A 25,718-nucleotide genomic window follows, 5' to 3' on the forward strand; every position below is an offset into this window, starting at 1 on the left:
CACGATACCCCTGGTGAAGGGGGCAGGCAGAGTAGATGATCTCTGTCTCACCTCAGCTTCCATAGGTGCTCTCCATCTCCTGTGCCAACTGGGGCAAAGAGGCACCTTAAGCTGACACAGTTACTGTTTATTTTCTCTGTATGACTGTGGGACAAAGGAGATTTTGAATGAGATTAGACTGAGACACATGCTGGAAAATCTCTGGCACAAAGGAGAGATCATGAGGTGAGGGACACTTCTCCCAAGTGCCAAAATCATCAGAAACAAGCTCTGTGTTGATTTCCAGCCTGGACCAGTCCCATCCACTTCAATACTTGTTTGCTATTAGATAATTTGGATCTTTGATACTTTCCTGAAGTTTTCTGCAGAAAAGAGAGTGCAATAGCACAACTACATTGGTTGGGACCAGAATCTGGTGCTGTGTTTGGTTCAGTTTGTGTGAGCCACTGTGTGAAAATCAGCTCCTTGATGGACATCAGTGTCCAGTACCTGTCAACAGCTGTGTTCACTTCCCAGGCAACTTCATCTTCATGTGATTTGTTTCTTTGTTTTCAAATGATGCAGCTTTAGAAAATAATAGAAAATAACAGCACATTTTTCTCCAAGTGAGTATTGGAAGCTGCACAGCTTGTCCTGGACTGTGCTCCCCCCAGCATTCTCACAGAACTCTCTTTGTAAGGAGAGGGAATCTTTGTGAGAGAGGGGATCCCATCAATGTATGAAGACATAGTGCCAAGCACCTGAAGTGTCTGAGGGAGGAGTGCCAAAGGGAAGGAGCCAGGTGCCAATTGGAGGTGCCCAGCAAAGGGACAAGAGGCCCTGAGCAGAAACTGATGCCTAGGAAGTTCCAGCTGGACATAAAGAAGGACTTCTTCCTTGTGCAGCGGCTGAACACTGGAAGAGATTGTCCAGAGAGGATGTGGAGTCTCCATCACTGGGGACATTACAAAACTGCCTGGAGACAACTCTGTGCCTGGTGCTTGGGATGACCATGGCTGCATCCACCGCTGGATCCCATCCAGCCTGACCATCCTGTGCCCTATGCTTGGGATGACTGTGGTTGGACCAGCTGATCCACCGCGATCCCTTCCAGCCTGACCATCCTGTGCCCACCCCCAGCGGTCCGGCCCCCATTGTGCCCCGCTCCGGAGGTCCCCCGCTGTCTGCACATCCCCTCAGGTGCGCCGTGCCGTGCCGTCCCGTGCCGTGCGCGGCTCCCCCCGCCCGCCGCGCCGCTCCACTCGGCCGTGCCCGGCCCCAGGTGCCTCCCGCCCGCTGTCCCGCCCGGCCCGGCCCCGCTCCGCCCCGCGGGTCCCGCCCGCCCCGCTCGCCCCCCGGGTGCGGCCGCTCCAGACGCGGCGCCGGAGGCAGCGCTGCCCCGCGGCGGCGGCGGCGGCGGCGGGGCTTAAAGCGCTCGGGCGGCCGGGGCCGCGCTCACCTGGGCGCCGCTCCCCGCGCTCCGCCGGCCGCCGCAGCGGCTGCGGGGCAGCGCCCAGGTGACCATGCGGGGCAGGCGGCCGCACGGCCCGGGCAGCAGGTAGCGCTCGCCAGGTGCGCGGCGGAACATGGACTGTCTCCTGCTGGCCGTCTGGACTTTACCTGCTGCGATCCTCGGCGGCAGCTCCATGCAATTCCAGACTCTCCCGTGGCTCGGAAGCGCTGTAAAGGCAGGTCGAGAGCGCTTTCTTTTGCAGTCGCCTAGTGTACTTTCATACCAGGTTACTGCGGTTTCTGGTGCCTTGTCTTTCTGCCTTGCCTTGTCAAGGAAACTTCACCCAATGCTCCTTTTCTCTCTCTCTCTTTTATTTTTTTTCTTTCTCTTGCAGACCCTTCAGCTGTGTTGCCTCTGTTGCATGTCTCATGCGGCAACTTTAACCAGTGACAGCATCAGTGAATTGACTCATGGTTTGTATAGCTCTTTCTGTGTCTGTATGTGAACATTTGCATGGATTTTTTTCTTTTTTTTTTGGTGGAGTGAATATTTAGAGGGGAGAAGTCACAGTGTTTAGGGAGCATAAAGTGCAAGCAGGCTGGCTACTGCGGGATGGTGAACCACGGGCAGGGATTAACTTGTTAAGCCCTGTGTGCTAAAGCTGAAAGGAACAGTATGTAGCAGCAAAGCAAATGAATGAGATGGTAAATACATCCATGTTTCCATGTGCAATTAGAAAGATGAATGTGTGTGTGTGTAGCCACAACAGCAAAACCTCATGTGTCTGTTGTGGAAGCAGTGAGACAAAAGTAATGAAAAGATTTGTGTGGGGGAGCAGGAGGAGCTGTGCAATGCAGGCTAAGGGGGGAAAAGCCTGGAGAGAAAGGGCTTGTGTGAGTGGGAGCTCAGGAGCCGTTTGTTCCCAAGTTGGAGTCACTGGCACGTAGATGCTCATGGCTTTGGGACTTTTGAAGTGCAGTATATGCTTTGTGTTGTGTGTGAGCAGAAACAAAGTGCGACAGAGAGCCACACCAGGGTGCAGAAAGGAAACCCCTCCTGCACCCTGTGCTGTGCTCGCTGGGGGATTCCCTCTCTCCAGCAGCTGCTTGCATTTTTTGGCCACCAGCCTGCTTAGCGCCCTCAGCTTCTGCCGTTGATTAACACCACTCGAGGAAAGTGAAAGCTCTTGATGTATTGTTTCCACTGTCTAAGGAAAGGCAACCTGTCAGTGGTTACGTTTTCAGCCTAATGTGTGTCCAATAAAGTCTATTCAGGCAAAGAGATTGATTGAGAGATTTTGCAACATCTGTTACAACACAAAAAGGAGGGGGTTTTCTTCTTTTTTGATTGTGTTATTTCAATTTAGGAAGAGAAAGTAATTGCTTGTCAAGTGCATGGACAGCTCTAAGTGTCCACAGAGAAACACAGCTCACAAATTAAATTAAATGGGGTTGGGAAGCAGTTTTTTCAACATAATTTCTTAGGCTACCAGGAATGGGTGCAAAGATCCTAGTTCAGGAAACAGCTGAAACTCAGACCCTGGTTCCAGGACACAGGTAATCCCTGCGTGGCTAGGTCAACACCAATGGTAATGTACTGCAAGTAAGGCACCTGCTTGTACAGCCAGCTGAATTATGGCCTCTTTCACCCTCCTTTTTTTGGGTGGTTCTGAGTAGATCAGAGTGTTCTCCTCAAAAACAGTTTTATATTTTTTTTGCACATTTTATCCAAAACAATAAACTTCTTTGACGTGCAATTAGCAATGGCTGACGACAGGTTATTAGGTAGGATGTAATCTCTTTCTGCTGGGGGTCAGTTACAGTTTGAAACCCAGTCTAATCAAGTCACTACAAAGAGATGAGGTCTCACTCAGTTAAGGCATTAATAAATTAATCCTTTAATCCATTTGAACAAGTGGTACAGTTCTGCAAGGTCTCAGTCATGGCTACCCCTACAGTGATACAACATTTGCTGCATTCTTAGGGAAGGGAAAAGCCTCCCAAACCAGAGTGGCCTTCACATTTGACAACAATTAATACAGGGGGAGGGGAAAGCCTACAGATCTGCTGGTGATGACAAATGTCTTCAGAGGAGCAGTTGTGGGAATGTTCACAGCTATGCTAGTTAGTCTGTGCCTCTCAGTGGGGCACAAAGGAAACAAACACAGGCTGAGAGCCTTTGTGACTTACGGGGGTGAATTTATGCAGGCGAGACAGCACACACAGAGCCTGCAGGCCAGCCCCAAAGTGAGGGAATGCTCCATGCCATAGGAAATGCCTGATACTGTGTCGGAGTGCCTTGTTTGTGGGATGCAGAGCTGATGGCCAACTCTTTATCGTTACAGATTATGTGTTTGTGACACCTGTCAGAGTGGATGCCAGCGGATCGTACATTTCACATGATGTTTTGCACAGTACTAGGAGAAAGAGATCAACTCAGAGTTCAAAGAGTTCCTTGCACTACAAATTTTCAGCATTTGGACAGGAACTTCACTTAGAGCTTAAACCTTCGACCATTTTAAGCAACAGTTTTATTGTCCAGGTACTCGGGAAAGATGGAGTGTCAAATTCTCAGGACCATGAAATTGAGCAGTGTTTCTACCAGGGATTTATAAGGAATGATAGCACCTCTTCAGTAGCAATATCTACGTGTGTAGGCTTGGTAAGTGTCTATTTCAAACAAATCAGCATTAAAAGTATTTTTGTATGTGCAATAGTAGCTGAAGGTATGTAGTTCATATAATAGTCAAGACACCATAAACCCTTTTGTGATTTTTCTAGTTCAATTGTTGCTATTGTATTTAACAGAAGAGACCTCGTTATAGCCAATGAACAGCATCAAACCTTTGTAATTTTTGATGACAGTCTTTCAGGAAAAAAAAAACAAGACTAGCTGGTAGTCCTAGTAATTATCCCATAGCAATTTGTTACAGTTTGTGATAGTTTATACATTTCTGCTCACTCTTAAGTAAAAGTTCTTCTTGCCTTTGTGAACTGGGGTGAATAAAGGAAAAACCCAGTCCAGAAGCTTGTGTAAAAACAATATTATATCTAGGTTTGTCAACTAATTTAAGGAAGGGTGAGTTTCCTAGTTTGGCAGGACTTATGAACAAATTTCCCTTTGTTTCCTTTGATAATTCAAACATTATTTGGGTTTGCAAGTCTTCATGAGTTGATCTCTTATGAATGTGTTAAATGTTATCATTGTGTATTTTCCATTTATGGCTGTCAGCCAAGTCCATGAAAAATCATTATTCACAGGTGATTTTTTCAAAATACATTTGACAGTGCTCATTGCCCGCAGAGAAGGCTTTACTGATGTACTTTAGGAGAATTGTCTACAGAATTAATAGCTAAGGATGTTTTTTAAGGCTTAATCGCTTGCACTTGCAAAGCAGTCTGCTGTGGCTGCAGAGGAAGGCAGTGACATTGAGTGGGAAGTCTATGAAGTCATCTGTGTGCTTTGTGGTTGACTAAAGGTCCAGAGGATATGTTGGGTCACCCTCTAGAAATCTGTTTTGCAAAGGTACTTGTCCCTGAGGGCCATTAAACTGTGTGACGGGACCAAAGAAGGAGCACTTGAGACAGCCAGTGTTTCCTTTGAAACTGGAATCAGTGACTTGAGAAGCCTGTTCATTAGGAAGGGATGTTGATAACTGGTTGAAGTGGTCTGGGTTATATTTTGAATGCTGTGCTCTTTTTTTTTTTTTCCTTTTTTTTTTTTTTTCCTCCCATCAAGTTAGAGGAATCTTAACAGTTCATTTGAACAGTTGCAAATGTGAGTTTGGAGCAGGTGGCAGGAACTGGGCTGAGGCTTTCTTTTGCTTTTAAAGCTGTGTTTGTGATGCTGAGCTGTTAATAACAAATGTGTTCAGTTGTTTTAATGGAAGCTTCATGTTCACAACTGCCACCTTTTATCAGATTTACTCAGAAAAATACCTTGTTTTCACTCATTGCAGTATTCTGTCTTTTTGCTACGGGAAGTGCTCTACCTACACACAGCAGGTACAGTTTGGGAGATCTCCCCCATTTGCCCACGTTTTGATTTTTAACATGCTTTCTGAGCTAAATGAAGTTGGGCTTGTCAAGTCTTGCCTGGAGAAGGAAGGTTCAAGCCTGCCTCAGGTCACAGAGGAACAGAATGTGGTGATCTTAACTGAGAATGAAATGGATCTTTTACCACTGTCTCGACGCAGAGGTTGTTATGACTGGTAAGCTTCACTTAGAAAAGATCCAGAAACTGATCAAAAGAGAATAAATATTGTGGTATGAACAAACTTATTATGGAAGTACCTAAATTATCAACAAATAGAATCTCTGTTTAAAATTAATTTCAAGGTTCAGTAGATTTTGCCTTCAATTGTTGTTTTAAACTGGCAAATGAAGTAAACCTTTACTTACAATAATCTCCTGTAGGGTAGGTATCCCAAAGTATAATTGTTCCTTTCTCTCCCTATCCATCTGTTAATTTCAGTGCACCTAATGAATCCCAGGCAAATTACCAACAGGACTCTGAGTCTTTCATTTTACAAGGCTGTCCTCCTAAAGATGTCGTCAGCTGTCTGTAATGACACCCACGTCACTTTTCCCTGGGATCCAAATTCAGTAATCATATGTTAAGTCTGGATGCTGTGCCCTGATCAAGAGAACCTTGTGAATAGCTTCTATATCCTTTTGCCCCAACTACTTTTGTCACTTGGTTGCCCTTCTTTCCTATTTGCTTTGTTCACTGCAATTAAACCGAAAGTGGTGTTTCTTCTATATGGTTGGTAGCACTAATCTTTCCATTGTTCCTTTCATTAGCAATAGCTTCTCTACAATAAAGCTGCAGTGACCCATTCTTTCAAGCCTGGAACACCACAATGTGATTTGGAAGCAATTGCATTTCAATAGACTACGGGGACTCTTTGATCTAATTTTTTGGATGACCTAGAGTATTCAGTCATTCAGCTGTCTGTTATCTGCCAGTGCCTGCAGAGGAGACTTTGGGGAGAGGCTGTATGAAATGGCTTGTTAGGCAGGATGACCTTAACTTAACACTGGAAAGGAGCAAGAATTTGTTGCTTTGGTCTAGATCTGTTAAGAGATGTGTGTATATTACATTTTAATGGCTTAGTTGACAGGAAGGCCCCACGTTTTTATGCTGATTTGTTGATTTGAGACCAAATGTTTCCATCAGTCAACACAATTTTCTTGGTGTGTCAGAAGGCAGAACCGGATCTTTATCTGAACAAGTCTCTAATAGAGTAAGTGAGCATTTCAGGAGAATGTGCACGAGTTTACTGTGAGTGCTGCCTCTTTTCATCATCAAAGTGCTTCAACTTTTAAATAGAAACTTGCTTTTTTCTGTCTTCTGCCATTTTTCTGCTTCAGTCAGCATCCTTTGCTTGCTGGAGCGTTGTTATACTGCAAAAACCCAGTGATTTTACTTGCTTTGTAAATTCAAACTCTGTTCTGAACCTTCTCTGGAGAACATGATATATTCCTTCCACAGAAGTTATAATTTTTTCCACATATTTTTTAATGCATTCTCACTCCCTGGAATAATTTTATCATTCTTGCAACTTTGGGACAATGAGTTTGTTTATGTTAGTAAATGCAAAGCTAGTTTCTCTCTTTAGCATTGTCTTAATGTGTCCCAAATAAAAAGTAATTCAAATTTTTTACTTTTCTTTACTGATTTTCATGATTCAGTTAATAAACCTCTTGTTTTATTCCTGCATGACTTTTTGGAGTTTCCTTCAGTGCCTTGTGCTCTCCCAATTGGTATATCCAGGCTACTGGTTTGTCTTGCTGTTTCATCCCATTCGCATTCTCCAATTCAAACTGTTTGTTCTTTCCACATTCAATCTTTTTTCCCTAAATCCTGATTTGAGCTAATTCTTACTTACTATAATTGTATTTTTATTGCTATTATTATTTAGCAATTTATTATTACTTATAATTGCCTGTAGGTGGCTCATGGAGAGGCAGGCTATACCAAATCCACAGAATGCTGTGGTTTTTCAGGTTTTTCTGAAAGAGATTATGCTGGCCACTCTTTGAATAAGAAATTGGTTTTTTAGTACCTACTCAGTATGGTTGAGTATATTCCAACCTCTTTCCCCCTTTCCCATTCTCATCCACTTTGTGCTATTTAATCTGCATTAAAAAGGAGATCTGTTCACCATCTTTAACTCCACTTCCATGATGGCATCTAAAAGATTTACTGCTGCCTTCCTAGCCTGTATCACAGTGTGCTGTTTGGCTCTCTTTATAGGCCAGTTTTTGTCTCCTTACCTTAGGTTAATGTGGACAGAATCTCCTGTATAAAGTGGGTTGTTTGCAGTCACACAGTAAATCAGGGCAGAACACAAGAGAACCTCAGAGGTCTCCAGCTGTATTGTGGAGACATTCTCAAAAGTCATTTATAACTCTGCTTTTGGGAGCAGAAGTCGCGTTCCCCTTGTGAACATGAACTCTGGCAAAGTCAAACAAGTTTATAACCCAGTACACAACCTAGGAATTGGTGGCCCTATGAATAAGGGGTTTGTTATGCAGCATTTGTGGGCTGCAGGACACAGAGGAAGGGTCTAGAGCAAGTACAAAATGCGTGCCCAGAGGAAAGACCTGTTTGTCCAACGTAAGGAACTCTCCTGCCATTCCATCACAGGGAAGATGTGTGTGTATTTTGGGTCAGAGAAAGGAAGCTCAGTTCCTTTAAAACTGTATGACACACAGTGTTGTCTTCCAGGACAAATTTATCAGTGGCATGGAGGCCTGAGAGGCTGCACCTGCTCACCCCAGAGGTGGCTTTGGGCTGTTCTCTCCCTCTGGTTTGTGTACCTCAGTCAGGAGTAGTTGGTGCCCTCCTCTGGTTTTGGCAAGATGTGTTGGAATCTGTCATTATAAAGAGCCTCTTGTCTCAAGCTGTGTTATGTTTATTAGTGTCTAGTCAAAGGAGGAGAATGAGTGCAACATGATTCATCCCTCCCTCCTCTTTGAGCTGTCAGAGGATTCTAGACAAGGGTTATAGACTGAGAGATAAACAGGAGATGTATTAATTCAACGGAGGGAGGTGTGTGTGTGTCTGAGGGCCGGGCTTTGCTCAAAGTATCAAAGAAGCCACAAAAATAAAGCTTCTTGATGCAGTCTGACCACCTAAGAGGCAAGCAGGCCAGGCAGCTCATGTACCCATTCTTTGTAGTCATTTAATTGCACCTGGTATTAGCATTATTTAAGTTGATGCTAACAGCAGCCTCCTATTCCTAGAGCTCACACTTTAAGTCCAATTAAATATGTTGAGACAAATCCCAAGGTTCTTATGCAGACAAGCTGCCATTAAACTCGTTGGACCAGACTGCTGGTGAAAGTACAGAATAATTGCTGCTTGCAATGAGGATCCTTTAGAAATTGACAGCTGTAAAAATACAGCAAAATTTGGTCCAGTGGGACCTTGAGGAGAAGATAAGTACAGAGCTGCTAGTTTTTCTCATTCTTAAAGGTGGTTTTAGTCCATCCAGGAGCCAATACACAAATCCTATATTTTCTGCCATTGTACCAGCACAGCAAGAACAGCTTCTTTCATGGGAGTTCCATGATTTTGTTTGTATTCACACACTATTCCATCTCCATCCTTTATAAAGCACAAACTGTGTTTTACAGGATCCTAATTTTGTCCGCTATTTTGGTGAAGGTTTTTCCACTATTATTCCAGTACTCCATATTACGGTAAATATGAAAATAAGAAAAATCTCTACAGGAAAATGAGGTGACAATGGGAAAAAATTATATTCTTGAGGATATTTTAGGTTATGCTAGAAAAATACAAGGCAGTGTTTCTGGTCTCAGCATTGACCTGACTGGTGATGAATTGTGTGATTAAGTTATTGATCAACCTTCTCCATATCTGTATGATAAGCTTTCTGTTTAACCCTGCCTTTAGCTCTGCAAGACAAAGGCTGTGTTATCCCAGGTGATTTGGCACTACTGATTCCTGATAGGTAAGAAGTGGAATTAAACAGGATTAATGATGAGAAAGAATCTGCTTCTGCTTGGCAGAAAAAGCAATAGAAGCTATATTTCTTCCTGTTTTATGTTAAAAAACCTAGAATGTAGATAAAGGAAACTGAGCACAGTAGGCTGTGGTTGCCCAACTGCTCCAGTGTCCACAGGAGCTGGTCCTCTGTCACTTGTGCCTGCTCTGTCATTGCTCAGCTGGCAACAGAGCGTGAAAATAAATGGTTCATTGGTGTATTTCCAACCAAACTTCAGGTTTCTGTGGGCACCATTGCTTGAACTCTTTGAGTGGTTTTCCAGAAACAGAGAGCATCCATTTGTGCAGAGATAGGGCCAGGATGAACTTCTTGTTAAGCAGCAGTCTTATCATCACTTACAAAGGAGTCAGTGGTTGCTATCTATGCTTGAAACATCAGTGTTTTTCTTGCTGTAGCAAAGCCTTTCCACTAAACCCAGTTCCCACACTTTGCCTAGCCCATTACAGACAAATGTCCTTGTGAGGGTCAGGAGTGGATGACCTGCCTGCACAGACGTGACCCCTTCATAACAGGATGTCTTTGATGTTGTGAGGATTTTTATTTTCAGCGCCACTGTTTTCATGTGGGCCAAACCATCTCTGCTGCTGAGAGGCAGCATATTCTCTTCTGCACAGCTGTGAACTTCTGGACATCACAAATAGTTCTCTTTTTGGAGGCAGATTTTAATAACTAATAGAAGCTTCTAGTCACTAATTAACCTAAACAGAGGTTTATTTCTCTCTTTCCCCTTTTCTTCCTCTGCTTTGGAAGTGTTTGAGGAGGATACCAGGTTGGCAGATGTGGTGTGTAAAGGCTTTGGTTTACCCAAAACACAATGACAATCTGTGAAACTGCAGCTCAAGTCCAGCTCAAGCAGCTCACTCCTGGAGATCTGTACCTGCCACAGGGCACAGGAGTGGGAAGCACAGAGGTGTCTTGGTTGTGCCCTGATGCGACACAATTCACTTAATTTGAACAAATGCTGCCATCAAAGCTCTTCTTAAAAGAGTGCTGTTTTCCCAGGCTTATTTTCTTCTCACCCCTTGCAGAAGCATGGCCCTGATCATGGTGACAGCTCTGTGACACACTGGCACTCTCTTGGGAGTTGACTTCAAGTCACTGCAGGCTGCTCAGCTGTAACTGCTCTGGATGCTCACTGGGAGTTCTGTCAGCAGCTCCAGAAGCCCCTCCTGTGTTTTGGCTCCTCAAATTTTTGTTTGTCACGGTGTTGTGCTCAAGTCCACAAGATATTTATGATAATGTTTTCTAATTTGCAGCTTCTTAGGGAGGGGTTTGTCTTCCTGATGTACAGCAGGTTCTTTGCTCTTTGAAGGAGAGGACCGCTGAGACTGCTGTCCAGTACTGCAACAGGAGGGAAGACTGGAGATCTAAGACCTGTGCTTTGGAAATGTGCAGCACATCGACCAAAATAAAAGCTGGAACTATGCTAAATAAAGGCATCCACGGTGGTGATGCCCATGATGTATCAGTCAGTTCCTAAAGGTCATTTTAGAGCTCTTTGCGTCTGATTTGATTCTCTCCTGAGCATTAGCACTGTTATTGACTTACAGAGATAGTGCCTGCTTGGGATTTTCTAGAAAATATCTGCTTTCCAGGCTCTGTGTGCCTCACTTTGTCATGGTCTTCTCCCAGTGAGCTGGCAGGGGAGGGGTTAAACTTAATTATCTCTGCAATGAGAGCTGGCAGTGGACCTACAGTGAGTTTTAGCAGCTGAAACCCAGACTTGAATATTTTTTTCCCAAAAAACACTTATTTTGTCTTTGAAAGGCTCTGACTAGCCCTTAAGTGGTATCTGAATTGAATTTTAACAGATAATTCCATTGCAAACAGGTTTTTCTTCTGTCTTTTTGATCATGTCACTAGGAGCAGAAATGTTGGTTCTTTCTTGCCTTTTCTTATCCCATTTTAATCCCAATTCTGTTGCTGCAGGTCTACCATAAATTACTGTATGCTAAAGGAATTTCCTATTGATTTGCTCTGACAGTGATTTGACCAGCTATGTGAATAGCTGATGGAAGCAGAACTTATCTTGGGTTCAGACAGTGGAGCACTGACTAAAGCTCTGAGGTAAACATTTACAGAAGAAACCTGAAATTATAAAGCCTTGCAGCTCAGCACAATTTACAAACATGTATTAATTAAGCTTCAGTGCTGGCTCTGCTCTGTGTTTGATGAGAACAACATCCTGGCACACAATGGGTTGACATCAGTAACCTTTTATTGTTTATCGTGCTCGGAAGTCACCAAGAATGAGGGTGAAGAAATGTCAAATAATCAGGGCAGATGGGAGGGAATGAGTCTTGATGGTTGAAGCTTGGTACCGTGGGAACCATTATTGTCCAGAGTGATTTCTGGAACATGCAAGTTAATTTCTTTTTTTTACAATGTTAGTTCATAAGCTGGGGAAATCTGCAAACAACTTCTACAGTCAGATGAAAACCCTTTTCCTGAATCTCATATGTGGCTGCCCAGCTAGTGATTGCCAAAAAATGGTAAAAGACAAAAGTTGGATGACAAAGATAATAGATCCTGAAGTTATTCCTACTGCAATAACAAGGCCCAGAACAAACCTGCTTAAGAGAAGAGGAAGCTGAGGCAATAAAGTGATATTTGCTTGCAGACACAATGGGGTGTTACCTTTTCACTCCCCTGGGCATTTGCATTTCAGGCTGCCCCACTCTGTACACAGCACACTTGGGGCTTTATTCTTTGAGGGCTGGATTCTTGCTGTTCACAGTGGGATCACTTGAATGCTTGTGCCTGCCTGCCTAATATATGTTAATTGAAGGACTTTTGTGTCTCAACATCTTTATTAATATTAATGGAATGAGATTTTTAATGGACTTATACAAAATATGCTTGACCTAGCTTGAGCCCTCACTTTTGTTTTTATGCTCTGCAGCACAGTGTGGCTTCTGACTAATTTCAGAACGTAATATTATATTCTGAGGCAGAGTACACAAACTAATGAAACATGGGTTACTCTTCAGACCTACATTTCCTTTGCCATGAGATATAGAATTTATATAACACCAGATTGTAATCAGTTCTAAGTCATGAATTTAAAAAGAGGTTTTCTTTTTCTTTGTGTGATTTTAAAAAGATTTTTTAAATAATTCTTTCTTGACCAGACCTGTCTTATCCTATGCACTCTTTTTTTTTTTTTTTTTTTTTTTTTTTTTTAGGAAGAAGTTATCAAACTAGTAGGCCTTAAAATTAGGCTAGAGTAAACCTCAAGAAATATTTCAAATTAATATTGCTGTTACAGTACAAGCTGGTCATGGTGAGGGATAGCTATAAATGCTGTAATGTAGCATCAGACAGGAAAGTTTCTCTATTAAAGTAACTACTCAGTGCCATTTCTTGTTAGCACTTGACAGAAACCTATGTTACTTCTTTTGTTAGATGCAAATATAAATTAAATGTTAAAATAACACTCTTGGACTAGGGCAGAGATTGTTTTTGTTTTGTAGTCTGCTGTGGATGATTATGGCATATACAAGAAAAATGCTTCTGTCACGTTTTCACTTTTTTGTTACATTTTCTGATAAAGAATAATTCCTTTTAGGCTGCTCTACATTTCATTGTTTGTAATAAACCTCTTTGCAACCATTGTGGAGACCAGTCTGCCACAACAGGAGCTCTGGGCTCACTCTGTCAGCTGGTTCTCTCCATGCTGGAGGCCATATGAATATTTTTTCACACGACATCACATACTAGTGGTAGGATTGTTATCCTACCCCAAGCAGTGAAAGCTTGAGCAAAGGGGCAGGAAAAAGAAGTTTCCAAGCTGAGACAGCAGTGAGCTGCTGATGTCTGCTGATTCCTGCAGCCCTGTCCCCTCATTGACAGGTGCTTGCTGGTTGATGGGCTTCATCTAAAACTTCTTGTGGTGAGCAAAAACTTTTCTGCTGACTGCTTTGGATCTGAACCTGGCCTTGGTAAGGGTGCTTTATTCCTTCCTACATCATCTTGGCCCTTGAGTCAGTAGGCACACCAGTTTTTTGGGATACAGTGCTGCAATTGCTGTTTGGTTTAGCAAGATATTTTGGAAAGGGGAGGCACCACTGGCTCATCAGGAAAGTGAAACGTGTCTGTTGCTCCTGGCGGACCCCGAAATGCTGGTTGGACATGCTCCAGGGTGGTGCTGTGTAATCAGATTTCACTGAATCAGAAGTTAGATGGAGGCAAACAGCGTGCTGGAGGGCAGACCCCGTCTGCAGGCTGAGCCTTGCTGCTCTCATGGGCTGCTCACACCAGAGCAGTCAGCAGTGAGACGTGGCAGGAGCTCAGGCACTTTCCAGAGGGTCATCTGCTGCTACTGCTGCTAGGAAGAGCACCCAAGTGCTGGGCATGCAGCTGCCAGATAGGTTTCAGTGCCCTGGTGCCAAGTGCTGCCATTCCACTCTGCTGCCAGAGCATCCCCACCAAGAGGAGCAAAGGAAATGCAATGGGCTCCAGAAAATGCCGCAAGGAAATGTAAAGAGGTTATTTGGCCTAACCCAAATCCTGACCTGATAAAGTCAAGTCTGGTGATGGGAATAAAAGAGGATGGTGCCTTTTGAGGCCTGTTGTCCTCGTTAGGCAGGAGATGGACCTGGCAGGTTTTGAGCTGTGAAATTGTGAGGGAATATTATCAGATGTCATCACAGAACACCTGTAGGGGACAACACCTCATTCATCTCCTGCTCATGGTAGGAAAGCTGAGTAATTGCAGAGAGGGAAGCATGTTACTGGAATGGTTAATTGATTCCTGTGTTTACCAGAGAGGGCTGGGTGGTCATTTGAGCTGCCTGAGGCAAAGAGCCCTGCAGGTCTGGGTAATGGAGACCATGCCTGATGCCAGGGACAGAACAGGGTGCAGGTGGTGCCTGGCTGTGAGCATCAGAATAATGCTGTGGTGACAAAGCTTTGTGTTTTCCATCAGTGGGATAGATGAAATCCCAAGGAAAGGACAATTTGGGCCAGCAGCTGAATCAGAGAGGGCTGATATATCACCATATATTACCAGTTAAAGCTATGAACAAAAATGTGCCAGACTGTGCTCATGGCCTCTGGGTACTGCACTGATTCTGTTTACAGGTTCCCAGCTTTTGGGTTATAGTGCCATCAAGAAGTTTATTTTTGTTTTAATTTTCCAAGCATTTCTTGAAAATTAGCTTTCTGGTGCTCAGAACAGCACCACAACACTAAATTACTTGCAAATAGCTTGAGGGCTGAGGGAATAGTATATTTTTTGTTGTGGCTGTTCACATAATTTATTTAGTCATTTGAAAGACTACAGTTTGGGAAAGTCAGGAACCCACTCTAATGTGAGAAACAAAACAAAAGGAAATGTTATTCATACAGAATGAAGGTCTGTCTTCTGCAAGCCAGCATTTGTGCAAAGCCAAGGTCCTTCTGCCTCCACAGCCCTACTCCTGTGTTAGGATTAGCAGAAGATGGGGAGGATTTCCCATTGGCAATGTTCCCTGCCCACCATCAGCCTGCTCAGAATGGTGCCCATATGTTCCTAAATATCTCCATGGATATTCCACATCCTTTAATGACAGCTTAGCCTTTGGACCTAAATGACAATAAAGAGGAAGAAGAATTTATACTGATTCATTCTTTTCCATACGAATGCCCTGAACTGGTGCCTATTCTTTATTAAATCTTTATCTTGTAACAGTCAGTGCAATTCAGTGTCCACTGCATCTGAACCAGGAATATATTTGTTTTTCTATAAAGGTGCACATGATAATGCTGTTTATGGCTGTAGTCTTTTCTGCTGTTCAATAACTTGTTCAGTCATTATTATTATTATGATTTAAAGCAACACTGTTGTGCTTCTTGCAGGAAAGGAATTACATTTTAAAGGGAAGGTTGTTGTTGTAGTTTGCCTTTAATTTTTGTAGTAAATGGAGGGTATAGGTTTATTGCAAAAGTTTATAATGTGGAGGATGTATGTGAATGAGTTTCACTGATGACTTCCTTTATTATTTGTTAATATGTTAAGGAGTAAGTCACTGGAAATCTGTAAAGTATTTTATAAAATTAATTTGCTCTTGAAAACAAAACCAATTTTATTTCAGATTGGTGAATCTTGTAAAAATTAGTATAAATAATCTGAAAAATTATGATCAGTATCCTATTTTAGCCCTTTTGAGGGGCTCAGTGGAGGTGCATAAAGAGAAGCCCTGGAGAGGGGTGATCAAATGTGAAATCTTTGGCTGAAGCTATTCTGACAGGATGGGGAGTGGGGCTCAAACCCTCTCTTATCTTGCCAGTGCTTTTGTGTGTGCTCCCTCTCCCCAGCAAGATGCCTGACTGATTCACAACAACTGATGGGCAGTTTAAAATTACAAAGCTTTCGGTTTCCTTGTTCCTAACAGATAAAGAGGGTGGGCATTTCCTGATTGTATGGTATACACTCAAAATATTTAAGTTCCCCATGGTGCTATTTGTGCCTAATTTACTTCTCTAGCACATTAACACTGCTGGTTTTCTGCAGGGGGAGGAGTGTGTGGTGTAACATGCTGTGAAGAGAGGAAATGTTTCACAAGAGCTCCTTCTGGCTTTTCCTCTGTTTGCCTTACCACCTGGAAAGAAGAAAAGGTGGAGGGGCTGACTGATGATCCAGATGGATTGCACGAGCAGTCAGGTCTGTGGTCAGATGTGTTAAGCCGGGCAAATCCTCACTGGGAAGTGGCAGGATTGCACTTCAGCTCCTAAAGCACAGGGAACTTCCAGCAGGGAAGTGTGCAGGCATGAGGAGGGCTGAGCTGCCATCAGCCAGTAGGTGTGCCCCTACTGAGGCCGCTGAGCAGCCAGATTGTTTTGGGGAGAAGTTGGGGATACACCACAGTGAGGGGTGGTGCTGCAGCAGAGCAGACTCCATCTGAGTGCAATAAATCAAGGGCTGTGCAGGTCACACAGAGCTTCAGAGAGACTTGGAGTGGGAGGACCACATTTATCACTCTTCTTGTTCACTTTTCTAGTTCTTGCCTATGAAAGCAGACAAATTATCTCCTGTTTATGGCAGTTGGGTGCTTTGATGTACTAATTATTCCACTCATGTGGTAGCTCTCAGCAGAGCAAGCATGTCCTGATTCCTGTTAAGGGCTCAGATGCAGGAGCAGCTGGGCTGTGCAGCACCTCTGTCACTGCTGTGCCGCCAGCCCAGGTGCCTGTGCTGCCAGGATGGAGCAGGGAGCCCTCCCAGGCCCTGGGAGCAGGAACTGCATGCAGACTGGAGTGTCTGTGGCTCTCACACACTCCCTCATGTCCCAGAGCCTCTGTGACCCCAGCAGCACATTCCTCTTCTCGGAGCTTTTTTCTTAACCTGTGCTTAACCTGACCTTTGCTTAACCTGCTGTTCAGTAGATTCATTGCAGAAACAAGGTCAGGCTGCTTAGGAAATTTTGCCTCCTAAATCTTCTGCTGATATAATTTTTTCAGCCATCCCTTTGTAACTCTGCAGCATTCTGAGCTGTCAACAAATATCTCCCTTGTCTTCACTGTATCTTTATTTCAGTCAGAAGGCCTGTGGTGTTCAACATAGTGGCAACATCTGTTCAATAGATATTTTGTTATCTTGGACCAATTTCATACAAAGGCTATCACACAGAATACAAAGTTGCTTTCAGGCACTACCTTCTCTTTTGCCACTTGCATTTTCTCCTTTCCTGAGATCTCAGAGAATATCACAGGGCTACCTTGAGCTTTGATCCAGAGACTACTTTGAGAGCCTCATATGTAAGGTATTGTGCTGAAAACACTACTGAACAGATGCTTTTGTGAAGAAACGCTGTTCACTTGCATGAAAGCCCTGGCAAATGGTGCCTTGCTGACATAACACATAATTGAATGGATTTCTTCAGTGGAAAGACACAACTAAATGCTCCCACACTGTCTTTTTTCCCACTGTTTTCTTAACACTCATCCCTGCTAACCAGTTGCATAATTCAGATGCTTGTACTAAAGTCTGATGATGGCAAAATCAGAGTAACCTTTCATGAGCAGTTTAGTTCTGCAGACCTGTTCAGGGGCTCCAAGTCAATCATGGGGCTGAATACCTGGAAGTCATTGTTTAACACCCAAATGCTGCTTTGAACCTGTGTGTTGGGTCTGACCTTGGCACAGACTGCAGTGCAGGAGGTGTGGATTGATGCACTGGGTTAAAAAATGGATTTACCTCACCTTACCACTACCTGGGCCAGTATTAAGTAGTATTTCTGTGTCCATTTTAAGACAGCTGTGGCATTATGTTTTATTTTATGCCAAACCAGGACCTTGTTGTGGTGGGTTTTGCCTGTCATCAGAATTATTTCTACTACAGAGATGTAGAAAATAATACCAAAATTATTTTTCATCCAACTTTCATTTATAATATTATTAAAAGCAGGAAATCTGGCTGGATTTGTCACAGACTAGCAAAGTTTTTCACTTACTCCAGCAGAGCAGTTGTAGCATGTTCACCCTTGGGCATCATTCCCTTAAAGTAGAAGCTGAGGCTAATTTGTGGGAGAGGAGTGAACGAGTGCACCGCTTTAAAGCAGGCCCAAGGTGGGTGTAGAATGGCTGAGCAGTGCAGATTGGGGGCATTTGGCTACAAGGAGGGAAACAGAGACTCTCTGGACTCAGGGTACACCTGGCAGTGTAGTATGGGGAAGGTTTTGTGACTGCAAGCAGGGCCTGCAAATATGAGGCTTTTCCTTGCCATGGAATGTAGATATATCTTATTACATGTATCTTAGTAAATAATTATTTAAATGCCCATGTAAAGTAAGCCTTGAATGCTGAGGGTGTTTGTATGGCTATGAAAGTGGAGTTGCCATTGTGCAGGTTTTTAATGTTATAGGAAACTGAGAAAAGGATGAAGTCCTGTTTCAGTGTGGTGGATTTCTGGGATGCTGCTGCCTTGTATGTTGGGTTTAATTGTGTGAATTACGTTCAGTGTGTTACTGTTGTACTTTCTCCTGGTGGCAAAGGATGCAGACACACCCAGGCTGCTGTTCTGCTTCAGAGAGATTACTGCAGCAAAAGGGCAGGGGATGGCATTGATGGTGCCCTGCTCTGCCTCTCCCAGTGGTGCCAGCCTGGTGCAGAGGCTGTGTGGTGTTCCATCCCCAGCTGGGTGTGACACCGTGACACCAAGTGCCAGCCTTTCTCTAAGGGCATGTGGCAGTAGAAAACCCCATGGCACAGGAATTCCCAGTGCTGGAATTCCCAGGAATGCTCCAGAGCTGGCTGTGCTGAGTGTTTCTGCCCCAGGGCTGAGGCATGAGCCTGCGCAGGATGTGTTTGGGGACAGGTCTCTGTTTGGGGACGGTGTCTGTGAGCAGGGCAGTGCCAGCTGGGATCTCTGGCACACCCCTGGTGTGCTCTGGCTCTCTGTGCTTCTGGATCACAGCCCTGGCTGGGGCTGCAGCTTAGAGTAGAGAGGGTGGAAGAACTTTACCAGAAAACCCAGCCAGGGTCAAATGTGAGCCTTCAAGAGTCCCTCATGAGCATTTTCTACATTGATTACAGAATCCTGCCTATTAAACTGATAAATAAGGAACAGAGAAGCTGAAATGCTGAAGAGCAGGGAGTGTAATCCAGATAAACCAGGCGCCAGCCTGACATTCTCACTCTTGGGCCATCTTTGCTTCTTGTTTTCCATCCCTTAATGTCCTAAGCTCTTTTGTTCCACTCCCTTTCTCCTTCCCACGTAGATATTTCAACATATGGATATGTCTGTGTATGTGGAATATCAGCAAAGCTGATACTTTGCTCCCTACAGAGTTCCTTGTGACCACTCTCTCGTGTAACTAATCCATAGCAATGTATACTTCAACAAGGAAAATTAAAAGGTTGGGAAGCACTGACCTAACTTCTTAGTAAGCAATACAGCTGGCAATCAGATGTAACCCGAGCTCCTCGTTATTGGAGCTGCCTGAGCTATTCATAGCGAAGCAAAATTGCTATGGGAATTGAGCTGGATTTATTTTGTTTGAATGCAAATTATCCCAGGTCAGACAGGCTCAGATCTTCTGCCCCCTCAAATTCATTTGCATCAGCTCTGGCAGGGCAGAGCTGGTGTCTGGAGGGTCTGCACTGGGGAAATGTGGGTATGGGTAGGGAGCCACCAGATGTGGAGAGGATTTGCTTGGGGCTTTGATGCAGTTGGGTGTAACTCATTGCAGCCCAGAGTCTCACCCAGAGGGAAGGTTCTGCCACCAGGTAGCTCCAAGTGGTGTCTCAGTGCTTGGGAAAGTGTCTTCTCTCTCTATTGTCTGCAACCTCAACGTGTGAGGGAGTATGAAGCCTTGCCTAATTCTCACTTACAATAGAAATGTTCTTAAGGGTCCAGCTGCCAAAGTCCCATCATCACAGGAAAAGCTGGTTTTTTTCACAAAAAAAAAAACCCAACCCTACTCAACTTTGATTCTAGTATACATGATTATAAGGGATAAAAAAAGCTTTTAAAAACTCAGCTGAAAATGGTTCAAAAAATCAGAAAGAAAATAAAACACTGAAGCCCTTTGGCATTATTTTAAAAAATCTTGTAATTTATAGTTGTGTTTCCTACAAGGCCTGATTCATGACTTTTAAAGTTTGGAGTTGCCTGTCTGATAGGGAGGAATGTTGCTGATCAGAAACACTCAAGCAAGCATCTGTTAATGCTAAGTACCTATGGAAAAGGAATTTCCAAGTACTGATTTTAGTTATATATCATCAGTTGTTTGGTTTTTTTGGTCTTTTGAGTTTTGTTTTTTTTTTTAAGCTGTTCTTTTTCTGTGTCACTCTGCTCTTATCTTATTGGTCTTGCCTTTATTACCACTCCAGGAGCAGCAGCTTCATTAAGAAGGCATGCACTTTCTCTAGAATATTGGTCCATCTCTCCATAACTCCAGCCCTGTAAAACTGATTAGCTGTACACAAAGAGGGAGGAGAATCTTGCCAGAATATTTTCATTTCACCTAATCCTTTGTGCAGCATAAATAATTCACAGCAAACCCACCTCAGGGTGAAATGCTGTCCTGTCTGAAGATCTGGGCATCTCAAAGGCACATTTCAGATGTTTAAGAGGGATGTAAATGGTGCTTTTGTTTTGTGCTGTTACAGAGAATGACAGGACAGAGAGAGAGCTGCATTTCCTGTGCTTTTGGAGGTTTCTAAAGGTAATCCTGCTCTCACCTGGGGTGTTCTCTGAAGCTGTGCACCTAGTTACAGGGGATGTTATCTCAGGGGACACACTGAGCTGCCCTCTCAAGTCAGTTTTTCTGTTATTCTTGAGGTGCCCTAAGTAACTAATCAACTGTCAGCACACGACAAATAGTGGGCTGCCTCTTTTTAGGGAAAGTGAAGCATAAATGCACTCATTAAATAATCCTGCTGTTTCCTGTTTGCTTTGTGATGGATTTCAGAACTGTCATAACTAATAAAAGCTCTAGATTTTATCTTACAGTTGCAGGGATTTGCTTAAACAGCCATACCCAAGCGCTTGTACAGCTACCAAGGCCAAATTTGAGCTGTTGGTTTTAGCTAATTGCCTTCCAAAACCTTTCCAGGGAGCCAGAGAGCCCCACTGATGGAATTGTAAATGAAGTGATCCTAACTGTAACTTGGTAAACCTCTGGCACTTCACTTGAATATTATTGGTGTATAGTTAGTGTGGTTATGCTGTAGTTTGAATTAGTATTTTTCTTCTATTCATTTATCATGCCTGCTCCTGGGGTGGTTTCTTTTTGGTTTTTGGCTTTTTTAAAACCCAAAACATGAGAAATGAGTGAGCTCACGTACTGACAAGCAAGTATTTAATCTGTGGCAAAGCAATCAACTTTGTGTTAGTTCTAGAATATCTCATTACCCTGCAATAAATACCAATTTAATGCATTTAAATACCAATGTGACTGGTTCAATTACCGTAAGTGGAGGAACAAATAAGAATATTTCCTTATTTGCCATATGCTGACAGGGGGTTGCATAAAGACATTTGAAACAAGCTCAGTCAACTGCAGAAACACAAAGGCACTATTCAGAGATAAGTCTGGCTTTGTTCATATAGGAATAATTAAAGACATGCATTTTTGTTACCTTGTTTTAATTGCTGACTGTTCTGCATAGCACTTCTTTTGAGCAACCAAACAGAGTAGTCTTTCATGGCTAACTCAGGCTGGCAATTTAAACCTTGTACTCTCCTCCTGTCAGATCGTCAGGTAATAAAATACTGTATTGTTAAGAACTCTTAACATTTTACATTGGCAAGAAATCTATATGATGTTAGAAAACAGAATAATTGAGTTATTTTTCTGAGTCAGATTCTAAAGGAAAATGCCATCTGCTGACAATTCTCAAGTCAGAAAAGGCAACCAATGATTCTAATGCTGCTTTCATGATAAAAAATATTTTACTGTGTATAAGGGCCATTAACTTAACCTAAACATTTGGTGTGGTACAGAGCCAGGTATTCCAGTCTGGTGAAAATTAGTAAAGGTCTGCTGAGGTTATTCTCATCAGCCAAGGACCCAGTCCCATAAAACATCACTTTGTACTTCCCTGACTCTGGGGTCAGCATCAGGAGCTGCCCATTTACAGGCTTGATACTTTTCTGGAGGATGGGTGAATCTTTTTGGCAAACATAAAAGCTGGGGAAAAGTTTAGTTAACTGAAATTCTCTCTTCCCTTCAGTGTGTTCACATGCCTTTGTGCTGCCTGGTTTGGGATAGGATCAAAAATGAACATGCTCTGAGTTTTACTCGTGGGATTTCTGACTTCAATAATACATGTGTATTATTGGAAACCTCATGAGAGTCCATTCTCACTAGTTTCCCAGAACATTTTCTTTCCCAAATTGGTATAAAAGCACTCTGGAAATGCTTGCACAGACAATGTTCAGCTCAATGGGAGCTCCTGGGTGCTTAACACTCTGTAAAAGTCTGTCATTAATTTAACAATCTGTGTATGGATTTAGGGTCCAGGCTTTTCACGTTTTGTTGGTGGATCAGGGATTGTGTCTCTGTCATGGGGTCTCAGAAGCTTGTTCCATTGACCCAGTGCTCCAGGAAGGTGGGTGCACTCTGTAAGTGCCCTTCTCAGGGGGACAGAAAGAGGCAGAAATGCCCCTCAGCCTCGTGGCTGCTGCTGTCCCCTCTGCAGCTCCCTCCCAGAAAAGGGGCTGTGGGTCAGAGTGGAGAGGGGAGGAACTCCCTTAATTGCCATGATTTACTGCCATTGGCTTGGCTGTTTGCTCCTGATGCTTCCCAAGGGTAAAAATATCTTTCACCTCAGCAACACTTTCTGCAATTCAGCCCCTTTCTCCTTTCCAGATATGCTGCTTGTCATTTTTTTTTTCTACCTAATTTCACATCTTAATTTGCTCATTTTGATTATATTTTCCAGAGCACTGACATTGTGACCCTAACTTGAGAGGGGCTCAATAAGCCATCTCTCAAAAAGTCAGTGAGTGCTATCGGGTATCTGCAGTTCCAGGTCAGGCTGTACTATCCTGCTGGCTACAATTCTTGGAAGTAGTTCTGCTTATGACTGTAGTAAGGTTATAGTCCCACATATTTTTCAGACTACCAACTTAACCCATCCCAAGAGGTGAGTCTACTTCATTACACATTCCCTAAAGAAACAAGCATTTATTATTTAAACTGCTTGCATGATGCAGGAGCTCTCTGAGCGGCCTCGTGATGGTATTGGTTGAACACTCTCACTTTGGAGGAAAGAGGAATTCATAAGATGAATGTTGGCAAACTTAACAGGACTTTATTCTTCCTGGGATTCTTTGGCATAAGTGAGAAAATGATACATTCACTACATTTTCAAGGATTAACCCAGAGCCTTGAAAGGAAAGGTAGCTGGCACTTTCCTTGCTGTCTTGGCAGGGTTTTGTCCCTGCTGGTGCACAGGGACTGCCACCTCCTCACGGGCTTCTCCCTGGGGACGTTTGAAGTGTTTCTGAAATCCCTGCTGCCCTGAACTTGCTGTTATGAAATGCTCAGCCCAGCGTGGGTGTTGTGCCGTGCCCAGCGTGGGTGTTGTGCCGTGCCCAGCGTGGGTGTTGTGCCGTGTCCAACGTGGATGTTGTGCCGTGTCCAGCGTGGGTGTTGTGCTGTGTCCAGCGTGGATGTTGTGCTGTGTCCAGCGTGGGTGTTGTGCTGTGCCCAGTGTGGAAGTTGTGCTGTGCCCAGCATGGAAGTTGTGCTATGTCCAGCGTGGATGTTGTGCTGAGCTTCTCTCAGAGCCAGGCTCTGAGCAGAGCCGTGGCTCCTGGGCTGGGCTGCCTTGCTCTGGCAAGCGTGTGTTCCAGACAGGAGCAGAGGGATGGTGGCAAGCACCAGGGTGGTTTCTGTGCTTGGTGAGGGCATTGCCATGATGTGCTCATGAAAGCCAAGGGAATGGCCTCCCTCACCTCCCCAGGGTCTGAGGTGGAGTGCGAGCAGAGGTATGGGACTTAAAGGGAGAGCTCTCTCCCCTCCTAGCACATGCTGCTGTATGTTGGTGTTCAAAAATGGACATCTGCCCCATTCTAGAGACCAGTCTTGGCCAAAAGGCAGCTTCTGGCTGTTGTCAGGGAGCTCTAAGCTTTGTGAAAAGCTTTGTGTTCTCTGGGTCTCTGCCATACCCTCTTTGGGCTTCCAAGCTGCCCTTGGTTCCATGTGGGAACTGGTCTGGCAGGCAGAACCCTGGGTGGGACAGATGAGTGAGGGCAGTCTCTCCTCCAGCAAGGGAAAGCTCTGGTGACAGAGCTGGGCCTTTTGTGCTTCCTTTGTGGTGCCAAAGCACTGAAGAATTAACAGAGCATCAGGGCAGGAAACAAGAGTTGGATGAAAATGAGCTGCAGGTAAGGTGATTTCATGAGTTTTCTCTCTGCAAAGTGAATGAGAAAAGACTCCAGGATGCTGTAACATGAGATGGCCCCAACCACACTGTGATGTGCATATTAGATTTCTAGGAATCCTTGGCCTCAGATGGTTTTAAATAACCAGCAACCATAGTTCATAGGTCATCTGCTCTCCTTAGTCTTTGTTTTTCAGGGAAGTTCTTAGTTTACATTTTTATGTGTTTTAAGTAGATCTTAGACTGTACTTTATGTCTCTGCACTTCACGTTCTGTAATTCTTTTTGGGATGTGTTTGAATCAATGATTTGGGTTTTTTTAGGAGCTAGACAGTTGGGAAATAACAGAAGTCTTGGATCAATGTCCACTGAAGTCTGTGGAAAGCTTTATGCCAATTTCAGTTGGCCTTTTGTCAAGTCTTTTAAAACTTTTCATGAATATTTGGAACAATTTTAATGGGTGTGAAATTACATTTAACTCTTCCCTTTTAGTGATTTTTCATCTTGAGCACGCTCACATCCACATAATGGTATGGATTTCATGGATTTCTTTGGCCATTGTTTTAGTTAAGACACAGTGGGTTTTTTAACACCTTATTTTATGTATCTGCTCCTAACACTGAATAAGGCATTCTGGGTATGAGCAGTATTCCTTAGGAAATATGTGCATGCTTTTTCATACCTCATTTAGTTGAGATGCTCTTGTTCTTGTGCAAACTGTAATTTAACTTTACATCAGTCATTATTGAGTAGTTATGTTTAGGAGAGACACTGAAGTTTAATTATTCATCTGTTTTAATTCTCAGTTTTATTTTGTTAGGCTTTTATCTCATTATTTGCATCTGGTTTCTGAAACTCCTCTAACTTTGATATGCATAAAGCTGTTGCCATCAGTTTAATTAGCATGTAATCAAAGTGCCTTGTATGAAAACAGAGAACCCTCAGACACCAGGCCTTTCCAGTCTGGAGTGAGGATCTGTCAGCTCTCAGCTTTGTTAAATTATGGGAGAAAAGTAGGAGTTCTGAAAATCCTTCACTCACTGTCCTTGATCTGCTTTTTATGGAGGGTCTGTTTTTTCTGGAGATGCTGAAACCCCAAAGTGAATTAGATTTACAGGCTGGTAAGCTGCCAAAGCTCCACTCCCAGTCTAAGAACACAGGGGAGCAAATGGGAGCAGCCTCTGCTGCTGCCATGAGATGTGTTAGGGACAGATATGTTAGTGACTCTGAAAATTCTTCCTTGTGGATTGAAAATCAGTGGAAAATCTACCTGATTTTGTATAGTTGAAATGATTTTTTTCAGTGGTTTAAACAAATTCTCCTTATTTTTCAATTTATGGTCTATGTTCAATTAAAAAATCCTCGAAGCAGACACCATGTTGTCATTGACCTTGTCCAAATCTCATTTTGAAATTCTTCTTCCTTTTGAAACATACCA

At 43.5% G+C, this 25,718-nt stretch overlaps 1 protein-coding gene across 4 annotated transcripts in view; it reads left to right on the forward strand.

Annotated features, from left to right (window-relative positions):
• Nucleotides 1-1,302: 1,302 nt before the first annotated feature.
• Nucleotides 1,303-25,718, forward strand: part of ADAMTS18 (ADAM metallopeptidase with thrombospondin type 1 motif 18) — a 78,116-nt gene continuing 53,700 nt past the window's right edge. Inside the window, exons 1-3 of one of the 4 annotated variants that reach the window (XM_074551107.1) lie at nucleotides 1,303-1,718; nucleotides 1,827-1,905; nucleotides 3,777-4,093. In XM_074551107.1, coding sequence (XP_074407208.1) covers nucleotides 1,566-1,718; nucleotides 1,827-1,905; nucleotides 3,777-4,093 — 549 coding nt within the window. In that variant the 5' untranslated portion in view covers nucleotides 1,303-1,565. The remainder of the gene's footprint in view (nucleotides 1,719-1,826; nucleotides 1,906-3,776; nucleotides 4,094-25,718) is intronic. The other 3 variants (XM_014273499.3, XM_074551108.1, XM_074551110.1) reach the window with 3 other exon arrangements.

The sequence above is a fragment of the Zonotrichia albicollis genome, chromosome 13 (genome assembly GCF_047830755.1).
Source record: "Zonotrichia albicollis isolate bZonAlb1 chromosome 13, bZonAlb1.hap1, whole genome shotgun sequence".
In the NCBI taxonomy this organism is placed as follows: domain Eukaryota; kingdom Metazoa; phylum Chordata; class Aves; order Passeriformes; family Passerellidae; genus Zonotrichia; species Zonotrichia albicollis.